At 40.1% G+C, this 11,951-nt stretch overlaps 1 protein-coding gene across 1 annotated transcript; it reads left to right on the plus strand.

The window, feature by feature from the left end:
- Nucleotides 1-1,934: 1,934 nt before the first annotated feature.
- Nucleotides 1,935-11,790, plus strand: LOC119893358 (F-box/LRR-repeat protein 14-like). The gene has a single exon (XM_038705469.1). The coding sequence runs from the start codon at nucleotides 9,734-9,736 to the stop codon at nucleotides 10,943-10,945; it is 1,212 nt and encodes a 403-aa protein (XP_038561397.1). The 5' UTR covers nucleotides 1,935-9,733; the 3' UTR covers nucleotides 10,946-11,790.
- Nucleotides 11,791-11,951: the final 161 nt, after the last annotated feature.

Genomic DNA, 11,951 nt, shown 5'->3' on the forward strand with positions numbered 1-11,951 from the left:
GTGTACCCTCTGTGCTGCCAGGGTCACACATCCTTCACAGACAGCTGCTGTCCATACTGTCCATACTGTTGTGAGGTATGGATCAGAGTAGCTAAAGAGATTTAAAGGGATTCACCCCACTCTACTCACACACACATAGATAGGAAGGCTCAAGAACTTAGCGCTATCAGAGTGTTTATTAGTGCAGCGGTGTTTGATAATGTCCTTGTGTCCAGCCACATAGTAACTGACCTTCTGACCTTTACCCTGCACTCATCACCTGTCAACCCCATTTACAGAAGAGGTCAGAGGTCACCGGGGGGACCTCCCAGTCACACTCCCAGATGGAGCACTTTTAGAAGCAGGGACAACACCTGTTAAACACACACACACACACACACACACACACACAGCAAGACTGTCCTGTAAGTGACTTTCTCTTCCTCAGTGTGATGAATTGAAAAGCATACATGTCCTGTGAGCGACAATGATTCTGACTCACAGCTCTGTTGAGACGCAACACACACTATGCTCTGTTTGACATGTCATGTGAGTTCAGTCACTCAGAGAATGCGCACTGTATGAAGGATGACCGGTCACAACTCACTAACTCCGAACACAATGGCAGGTGGTCACAGTCACACAGTAGCGTGTGTGTGTGTGTGTGTGCATATACATTAACCACAATGAATGAATATGTGACTCAACAGTTTCCATTGTGCAGTGAATGTTTCTAACAAATATCTGCATCCAAGACAAAAACACACATTTTGAAAAACTTGTACATGTGTGATAATGAAACAGATATTGCTCTCTGATACAATACTATCTGACAAACAAATGCAGTTGGCTGCTGGGTTTCCAAATTACTTCTCATATGCTCTTGTGTGTGTGTGTGTGTGTGTGTGTGTTTGGTGAGCTGTCACAGGAGATCTGGTGAGAGTGGGCTAATTGGAGTTAATTCACCATCTGTCTGTGTGAGCCAGCAGACAGGGTCATTAGCAGAGACAAGTCCAGCCACAGGGGAGGCCAAGAGGGGAATCACCATCCCTCACTTTCCCTCCCTATCATTAGTTTCCCCCTTTCTTCCCGTCTACCAAACTGTCTCTTATCTGTCTGTCTTTTCATCTATTTGATCCTCCTTAATGGCATTTTTCAGATCCTGTTGTCTAAACTTCTTCCCTCTGCAAAGCAGACATTTTTAATTCTTTGTTTGGCATACCGATTCTGTTGTATGCAAAAGATTGTTTGAAGTGGTGATGATAGAAAGGAGTGTAGAGTGAGGGATCAGTCAGTGAGAGAGCCGTTTTCTTTTTCATCGACTGTTTTGTCAGATGAGCACTGCCCTCTGCTGGCCAGATGTGAGCCTGAGATCACAGCGCTGAGCAGTGATAAATAGAGATAAAAGAGAAACAGTTATTTTCCTGTCCTCCTGTGTCACTGTTTAAAAACGAGATAGAAAATGTTTAACAGTGTACTCTGTAAGTATTTTCTGATGTGAACTATGGCTACGGTTTGGATGACAGTGATTGAAAATGCACAAGGCTGCACTTTTTCTTCATGGCACATATGAATTTCAACAGTACAGAGTAATACATTTTAAGAGATTGGACAGGATTCACAGTTACGCTTCTACCGTTTGAACTGTAATTTGTTGACAGAGCATGTCATTGTGATGCAGAAAATAAAAAGACAAGACTGTTTTACAACACTGTAGAGCACAACAGGGAAAATTACAAAATTAGAAATGTAAACATGGGAAACACTCCTTAGGCTGACCTTACTGTCTGTTGGACCACAGATTCTCACCCACATCACATCAGATATCTTCACCAATTCAGGACACATTTACAAAAATAAAATGTCTAATAGACATGTGTAGAAAATATATACTGATAGATTAGGACAATGTGCTCAACCATTTTGTATCACTTATGCAGTGAACTAATGCCGAGATTTTTTGGGGTGTGAGACAATTCAACAAAGAACCAGCATAATACATGTGACAATACATGACATAAGCAATTGATAATGTAGGAAACAGCAGACTATTGTACATACTCATTTGCGTGAATGTGTCAAAGCGTTTGGAATTTGTTCAAAACAATGGGGAATTGCTTTTATGTTGTGCACAAGTAACTAGATGCTGTGGACGCTGAACAATTAGTTTTGAGAATTTCAATTCTGCTCTGAGAAATGTACCAAAGCGACAGAGAAAAAATATTTAACTTATATGTTATAATTTGTCCAAGGCGTTTGTTGCATGTTTAACCTCTTTCTCCATGTATTTCTTGCATTTTTCTCCACTGTTGGCTGTGATGAAACAAAATGAAATTAAAACAATCTTTAAAGAATGTCTGACATTGCTGAGAGGGAGGACTATAGTGTTTATTTATAGGGAAACATTACCCAAGAGTCTCTGCATACTTCACAGATCAAAAATAAACATCAGACTAGTGTCGGTGCTTAGTTGTATGCATATATACACACGCAAAGGCAGATTCCCACTCATCTATTAAAATGAAAAATCTTGATATAACAAAAACAGAATTAAAGTTAATAGCTGCCAGGTATAAGTCAGGTGAATGCTATACTCCACCAACATTGACAAAATACACTGGATTCCTAACTCAGACTATTAAATCTCTGCATGTTCATGTTGCATGGAGGGAAGACAGATGATTGAGATGTTTTGAGGCCACTTCAGACCCGGACCACCCACACAGATCCAGGCCTGATCTGTCTCCTAGAGATGTGCTTTGTGGAGTCACTGTAACAGTGCAATGAGCTATTGCACAGAGATCAATGAAGAGGAAACTTTACATTTGGAAGACACATATTTAGCATTTTTAATATGACCATTCAATTGGTTCTTTTTACATTGAGGTAATATTTGCCTTCAGTTGTCCTGGAACAGGCTGTGATCACCATAGTCCATCTTAGCCCAGGCCAGTATAGGCTCCTCTCCATCTCTATGTGGTCTTGTATACTGTAATTTGCCCAGAATGAAAGCATAGCTGTACGCCTTTTCATTACAGCACGCTGTGCACATGCCACACCAACAAAAGATGAATCAGTCAGTGGGAAGCTACAACTCAAGGAATTTTCTCAACTCTGCTTGATGGGTCATATATTTTGCCTTTGTGAATTTTAAATGTTTTCATCTAATGATACCAGACCATTCTCCATAGGTGTTTTCATCTCTGTCAACACCAAAGAAGAAAACAGTACAGAGGTTTGAGAGTGCAGTTATAATGTGGTGTTTTTTTGTTGCCACAGACTGATTCTCCACTTATTACGTATTCTACAACCTCTGTCTTGTACTCAACATCTCCACAGTACTTTTTTGGCAGTACAAATTGTGCCTGACACAACATCAAAAAAGTTCAATCGGGTTGAGGTCAAGACTCTGACTGGGCCACTCCAGAAGGCGTATTTTCTTCTGTTTAAGCCATTCTGTTGTTGATTTACTTCTCTGCTTTGGGCCATTGTCCTGTTGCATCACCCATCTTCTGTTGAGCTTCAATTAGCGGACAGATTTCTTGAATACATTTTTTCGTCAATGATAGCAACCCTGAGGCAGTGAAGCAACCCCAAACCATGATTCCTCCTCCACCATACTTCACAGTTGGGATGAGGTTTTGATGTTGGTGTTCTGTGCCTTTTTTCCTCCACTTGGAGGGTTGTGTGTTCCTTCCAAACAACTCAACTTTGGTTTCATCTCTCCGCAGAATATTTAGCCAGTAGTGCTGTGGAACATCCAGGTGCTCTTTTGCAAACATCAGACATACAACAATGTTTTTTTTGGACAGGAGTGGCTTCTTCTGTGTTGTCCTCCCATGAACGTTATTCTTGTTCACTGTTTTACGTATCATAGAGTTGTCAACAGAGATGTTAGCCAGGATGGCCACTCCTAGGGAGAGTAGCAACATTGCTAAACTTTGATGAACATCAAGGCTTTTAGAGATATTTTTGTAACCCTTCCCATGCAAGTCAGCGATTCTTAGGTCTTCTGAGAACTCTTTTGTTCCAGGCATGTTTCACATCAGGCAATGCTTCATGAGAATAACAAAATTAAAATGAGTGGATTAGTGATTGGACTCAAGGTTGGCTTACTCCTGACTCCAGTTAGCTTTTGGAGAAATCATTAGCCTAGGGGTTCACATACTTTTTCCACCCTGAATGTTTACACACAATAAAAACATATAATTGTTTGTGTTTAAGCAGACTGTGTTTGTCTATTGTTGTGACTTAGATGAAGATCAGATCACATTTTATGACCAACCAGAAATTTAGGTAACTCCAAAGGGTTCACATACTTTTTTCCTGCCACTGCATGTACCATATAAAAGAGGTAAAACATGAGTATTGTCTTATTCTTTTCATTATTTCCTGCATTTCTTTTAAATACAGGAGAACATTCTGTATTTATACATGATTTTCAGTTTGTTATTATTATTATTTATTAATATCTAGGATGATTTATGATTTATACCTTTGGTTTGTCACAGTCTTCGTCTGTTTGACTGTTTGCAAAATGCCTGAAATAAAAAGCTTTAGAGACCTACATGGTGTAACATGTCTGGTGAAGGTTAGAGGAGCCAAATGGGGCGAGACCCTGAATGATTCAGAGGCCCAGAGCTAGCCAGGAACACTGAAACATGCCAGGAACTGTAGATATTTATTGTTTCAGGGACCCGAGTGAGCTGTTGTCAGGGGGCTCAGGATTTGTAGCAGCGTAACTGAAGTCAAAGGTGATTCTACGGTAAGATTCACTTTAACTACAGTAACATGCCGTTGCTGGGACTGTTAGACAGACACATTTACACACTATAATATACAATACATCCAGGACATAAGACTGAGTAATGTTCATGTCAGTTGTAATCCAATATATAGTTAATTTTCTTAGACAAAGGCTTAACAAAAAGATCTTATGATCCACACCCATCTGCTGCTGAAAAACAACACATCACAGTTTATTCCGTCCATCATTGTTAGAAATGCACTTTGATCTGATCACTACTAGAAGTTTCTGAGCAGGCTAATACAGGCATTCTCTCTCCTGTGTTAAATTTATATCCCTTACACAAGAATGTGTCTTATGATGTGATATTTCAAAGTATATTCCTTCCCCCCAAAACCTTAATTATATCACTTCCCAAGCAAATAAAAATATCAAATAGCTGAGCTTCAATTCAGCCTTTAAACCAATATAAAACAGAATAGATTAAATAAAGCAGAGAATGGCAGATCAAAACAAAATACACAGATGAGAAATACAACGTCATATAGTTCAATGGCAAATATAAAAAATGGATGAATGTAATAGTATACAAGAAAGACAAAATAAATTATTCAATTAAGTTAAATATAAATTCAAAATATCGCAGTAGAGATGTAAAGTTATAGGCCTTTTTCACAGCAAAAATTTTGACTTCTTATGGTGGGAAAATCACAGGTGTAGCATAACGATGTTTTCGTTCTATTGATTTATTCATTCATATTTTATTATTTACACCTGTGCTTTTCCCACTGCAACTACTGTATACTGTAGTGGATTGCATTTCATTGTGCACCTTGTCCGTCTCTTTTACTGCAGGTGTGTCAACCAATTGAAACCTTTGCACGACAACATTCAGTGCGTCTCTGACACTGTCTTGTCCTCTCAGCACTGAACCACTAACAATTACTGTAAAGAACCCGCTGTGTGTCCTCCCAGCAGTCAGAGGTGACCAGGTCAGTGAACGCCTCACTGCAGTAACTCTGGGCTTCCTGCCAGTTCAAAGACATTTACACCAAGTAGCACTCAATAGGGAACGCAGGTGACAAAGCACAGTCTACTGTCTCTGGGTTGATGCTGGGTGAGCGACTAATTTGACAGGGTTTACTATACTTAGTGTAAGGATTCATAGAGACTGTTTTCAGCTGCACCTGGAGGATGAGGCAGCCTCTCTGGTTGCCAGTGGACCTTGAAAAGCTTCCAACAATAAATGTGGTTACATGACTTCTCCACAATCATTTAAATGTGGAGTAACCTTTACTCCAACATAGATTTCTCCAGACAAGGCCTTCGCTAAAATGTTTATGTTGCTTATCTTTTCCAGGATGCAACATTATTCCAAAGGGGATATTTTTTCAAGTCAAAATATAACTACATGTAGGGGTATAGAAAGCAGTGTTAGTCAATGAGGGGCAACATAAAATATGTTTTATTATTCCATATTTTAATCTGGTCCACCTAAACTTTTGTGTATATATTCTCAACACGTGGGAATATTTAACTGCTGCCTGAAGTAATTTCCCAATGTAGGAGTGCGGAAAATCACAACAGATGTAGGGCAAGTCTTTTGGGATTCTCATCTAAAAAGTATTTATGCTTAAACAACAGTTAAAAATAATATTCTGTATTTGTATGTCAGTGTTAATATCTTATCCCATATTTTTTGTTTGCCTTGTTGCTGCTGTTGTTTTTTTTATTCTGTTAATTTTCTTACTTGCCAAATTTAAAAGAAAATGGGAAACCGACAGACTACAGGTTGAAAAACTGGTTGGTTTCACATAAGTTAGCGACATTTTTGTGCACTGAAGTGGTTGAATAAGAAAGAAACAAGAAATTTGTGTTTATCTCATCAACTGGTGATGTTTTTACCCACCAGGGGAGGCTACATTCATAATGCCAGTGTTACATTTTCTTTTATTTGTAACTAATACCTTGTTTGTTTGTTTGTTTGTTTGTTTGTTTGACAAAATGCTTAACCTACAATGAAATTGCTAATAGTTTCAACTCATTTTATTTACTCCTAAAGCACTTACAGTTTTTCTCAGTCGCATTGTCAGAGTTGAAATTCTCAAAACTACCTGTTCAGCCCAATATAAAAGCAGTTTCTCATTCTTTTGAAAAAATTGCAGATGCTGTTTCCTACATTATCAAGTGCTTATGATCACAATGTATTATACTAGTTCTCTGATGAATAATCTCCCCAAAACATCAACTTCATTGCACAAGTCACAAAATGCAAAATGGGTGGAAATGTTGTCATAATCTGTCATGCATGTTTTTTTAAAATGTCTATTATGCTTTTTTTTGTGTAAATGTGTCCGGAATTTATGAAGACATCCATTGTGACGTGGATGAGAATCTGTGGCACAACAGACAGGAAGGTCAGCCTAAGGGGTGTTACATGTTACAGTTCCCAATCGCTTTGGCACAATCATCAAATGACTATTAAACTTTGTCAAACTATATGAACATTAGGTCAGTTGTTCAAATGACTATAGTTATTTATAACTGCTTTGGCACAAAATGCACTGAGTAAGCCTTGCAGATCAAAATACTTTGCATGTGTTTGCTGTTGAATTATATTTCTCCCAAATGCAATTATACACATGTTCATTGGTTAAATCTCTACATGCTAAATAGAGTGACCAAAAATCATAATAACCTGTCACGCATATATTAGATACATAATAGTTAAGGGGTATTGTTTTAAAAGTTGTCAGATGGATAGGCTGAAACAGTTCAATTTCCTCACAATTTAGAGCAACCAAACACAGCTGCTATCCAATTTAGCTGACAGGTAAAACTCATAACTGATCAGTTCTCAAACACATTTAGACTGCAAGGGTAAGACTGAATATTACAGCTCTGTGTGTGACTATGGAGCATGCAGGAGACAGACAGGGGCAAGAGTCTGCCCGTGCAAGAGGAAGGGGCGTTAGAGTGCAGGGTGATATGGTGAGGGGGAAAGGAAGACGGAGAGGGGACACAGAGGACGAGGAAGATCCAGAGAAAGGCAAAGACACGGAGAAATCTCAAATGAGATACATGCAACACTTACAGACCATGTAATCAACCATGGCCTAAGTATGATAGAGGTTAGTTGGAGAGTGCAGCCTAATATTATAAAACAGTGGTCTTTTTCTTTTCTGCGTCACAATTACATGGTCTGTCAACAAATTACAGTACAACCAGTAAAAGTGTACCTGTGAATCCTGTCCAATCTCTTGCAATGTATAAACTTTGTAGGCTACTGTTGAAAATGATATATGCCATACATTCAATGTAAGTTCTTATAGTTTCTTATAGCTGCTTACACACAAAATATTTACATGTCACACGATTTTTGAAAGCTCTTACTCAAAGAGCAAAACTACACACCAAATCTCCAAAACCATATGCTTTTTCTCAGCCTTTCACTCAGTTTTCAACTGCATAAAACGCTGTACAGAATTCTCTACCTAAGACACAAAAATCTAACAGGAAGTGACTTGCTTTCCTTTTCCAAACACAACCAATCAAAATGCTACACTTATTTACCAGGTCACACAAATACTCTTCATATGTGTAAACACTAATTTCTCAAATGATCTCTAACCAATCACTGCTTTAGTGTAGGCCTAGTAAATATGTCAAAGGTCAGATGTACCTGTTTTGAACATTGGATGCCAACAATGGACAGAGAGCAAAGGAAGGCAGAGGCTGACAATGAGGACAAGTTCAAGGAGGACAAGTTGGGAGGAGGAGGAGGAGGAGGTCAAAGACGAGAAGGAAGGATCAGGGCCACACTTGTTGATCATGTAACGAACCACGAGTTGAACTTGACCATGACAACTTGAGTTGCTTTATAGTGGCTTCCATAACTCAAACCTTCAGAAATGAGAACTGTGCTATTGTTACAATATTAATTGCCAAATAAATATTTTCTGTTTCAACATTGCATTGGTGTTTACAGTGTACTTTTCAACCCCTCTCGGCAGATTACTTTCACTGTAGATCATTTTATGGAAATGTAATGTTACACATAACACTATGAAAGACAAAAGAGCTTCAGATTTAGAACAACAGTAAGTTAAGTACATGGCATTTCCAAAAAATTACTATTATGAAAAAAGTGTTTGTCATGCTTCAGTTTGAGATGTATTTTGTTTGTGGCATCTTGAATGCAGTGTTTTCTTTGAAAGGAGATATGAGGCATTTTGCATTTTGTGTGTGCAATTTTAGGAATTGTGTGTAGAGCTTTAAAAAAGTAAACAGTTTTGAAAACGTATGTAAGCAGTTGCAAAAAAAAACTGTAATAATAACAGTAATAGTAACGATGCTTATTATTTCCACTAGGAGCCGCTGGCCCGTGGCTAAGCTCGCAGTGAGCTAACAGAGCTGGTTTATTCATTTGTAGAGATCCGGGATGCTCCGACGCTGCCGGAGATGCCCCAGAAAAGAGCCTGGCAGTTACCTTTGTAGATGAAAGACCCTGGAAACAAAAAAGTTCTTGGATACGCTTTACGATGAGCAGGAGTAGACGATAAGTTGTTTTTGGACATTTTGGACGAGGAGGCTGCTCGGCTGTAAAGCTCACAAGTTAGACAGCTATCGCAACGCCGACGTTTGCTAACGTTAGCGGCGCAATAGCGTTAGCCTAAGTTAGCTGCTAGGTAAATATTACGACTGCTTTTCGGAGCTTCCCGCATTTAGGTCCGCGTTGTTGACTTAATAACTCTGCCGTTAGTAATCATTTTGTACCATCGTTTTATTAAATATAATAGCACGCTTCGCTCCTACGAGATGTGTGGGGTTTTGTTACGTTGCACACAAAGCTAACTGGCTATAGTTAGCCTGTTCGTATGCTAGCTGACATTAGCTAACGTTGCCGAGCCAGCCAGCAACTTCGGCAGGAGAGTTTCGGCGAGCTAACCACGACAGTATTGTCGCTCACAATCAACTTCTGCCGTTAAAAGCAGTCAGCCTGCAGTCATGTTTGAAATGGAGACACATATATCGTGCCTTTTCCCGGAGATCCTGGCCATTATTTTCAGTTATCTGGACGTTAAAGACAAAGGAAGAGTAGCCCAAGTGTGCGCGGCCTGGAGAGACGCGTCCTACCACAAGTCGGTGTGGAGGGGGGTGGAAGCCAAGCTCCATCTGCGGCGAGCCAACCCGTCTCTGTTCCCCAGCCTGCAGACTAGGGGGATCAAAAAAGTTCAGATTCTCAGCCTGAGGCGAAGTCTCAGCTACGTGATTCAAGGGATGCCACACATCGAAAGCCTTAACCTGTGTGGGTGTTTCAACCTCACAGACAACGGACTGGGACATGCTTTTGTGCAGGACATCCCATCCCTGCGGGTGCTGAACCTCAGCCTTTGTAAACAGATCACGGACTCCAGCCTTGGCAGGATTGCCCAGTACCTCAAAAACCTGGAGGTGCTTGAACTTGGTGGATGCAGCAATATCACAAACACAGGCCTGTTGCTCATTGCCTGGGGCTTGCACAGACTCAAGAGCCTTAACCTGCGCAGCTGCAGGCATGTATCCGATGTGGGCATCGGTCACCTGTCAGGCATGACCCGCAGCGCTGCAGAGGGCTGCCTCTCCCTGGAGAAGTTAACCTTGCAGGACTGCCAGAAGCTGACTGACCTTTCCCTCAAACATGTCTCTAAGGGCCTTAACAAGCTCAGAGTGCTCAACCTCAGCTTCTGTGGGGGGATATCGGATGCAGGGATGATCCACTTGTCACACATGACCCACCTGTGCAGCCTGAACCTGCGGTCGTGTGATAACATCAGTGACACAGGGATAATGCATCTGGCCATGGGCTCCCTCCGGTTGTCTGGTCTTGACGTGTCCTTCTGTGACAAGATTGGAGACCAGAGCCTGGCTTACATCGCCCAAGGGCTTTATCAACTCAAGTCCCTCTCTCTTTGTTCCTGCCACATCAGTGATGATGGCATTAACAGGATGGTGCGCCAGATGCACGAACTCAAGACACTCAACATTGGACAGTGTGTGAGGATCACAGACAAAGGGTTGGAGTTGATAGCCGACCACCTGACCCAGCTGACTGGGATTGATCTATATGGTTGTACTAAGATCACCAAGAGGGGTCTGGAGAGGATAACGCAGCTCCCGTGCCTTAAAGTGTTAAACTTGGGACTGTGGCAGATGACTGAGAGTGAGAGAGTGAGGTGAAACCTCTCCTTTTTAGTATACACGTGTTTCATTGTGTATAGAGCTCAGTTGTGTACTGAGACGGGCTGCCTGTATCCATTCTCAATTTTACCATCTATGCTGTGATGAAAAATTAGGAGAGACTCTGCATTGATCACTGGAATATTGTTCACCTCCGCTGCAATACTCCACTCTTATGTTTTCAGTCTTGTTGTCTTGATGTGCATTGTTTAATCTCAGCCTGTGTACAGTTCTTACTATCTAGCTACCTCACCCATCAAACACAGGAGTGCCTACTATCGCTGAATACTAGATTACATTGCATATTTTTGTGACTCGCATACCAATGCAGATTTTGATGTTTTTAAAAAATCTCACTGCAGAATACTAGCTAGGCATTTTAACTCTTAACAGAAAGGCTGGTGTACCTTGGATTGAAGTTTTGATAGAATGCTTTTTTGGCTGATGTATTTTTACTTATGTAACCAATATATTTTTTTTGTATTGAATGGCTGTTGACAAAATTGTACTTCAAATTGAAGTGGGTGGATCACTCCTGTCTGTCTTTGTTTACCTGTGTAGTTGGCTATGTTTCATATTCCTGAGGAAATAAGTATGTATCAGATGTTCCAGTATCCTACTTTTGTCAAAGGATCATCAATACAACTACAGTACAGCGTAGTAATTAACAGCTGCCAAGGCTATATGCAATACCTTTTAAAACTGTTTATCAGCGTTTTTTTTTTTCTCCTGGGGAGCTTCCAGCGATAGCGACAGAGTATTTGTTTAAAAAAAGCAGTAATTTAAGATCGTTTTATATTCATACAGTAGTGATATTTATGAATAAAGATGGCAAATATGTTTCAGCTTTGTTTTTCCGAACTGTTATTTGATTCAAGACTTGACCATACAGCTCTAAGGTTTGTGCAGTTAGATAGAGTTTCCTATACAAAATCTAATCGTAATAGCAGAGTATTTTATGCAATATGCTGCATCAAGATAATCAGGAGAATGCCTTTTTATTTCT

Source organism: Micropterus salmoides, unplaced genomic scaffold (assembly GCF_014851395.1).
Source record: "Micropterus salmoides isolate LMB-PRFRI ecotype aquatic unplaced genomic scaffold, ASM1485139v1 Ms_hic_scaffold_8, whole genome shotgun sequence".
In the NCBI taxonomy this organism is placed as follows: domain Eukaryota; kingdom Metazoa; phylum Chordata; class Actinopteri; order Centrarchiformes; family Centrarchidae; genus Micropterus; species Micropterus salmoides.

Excerpts from the sequence above, each read along its gene's own strand:
- LOC119893358 (XM_038705469.1), top strand. The coding sequence starts at position 9,734 with ATGTTTGAAATGGAGACACATATATCGTGCCTTTTCCCGGAGATCCTG.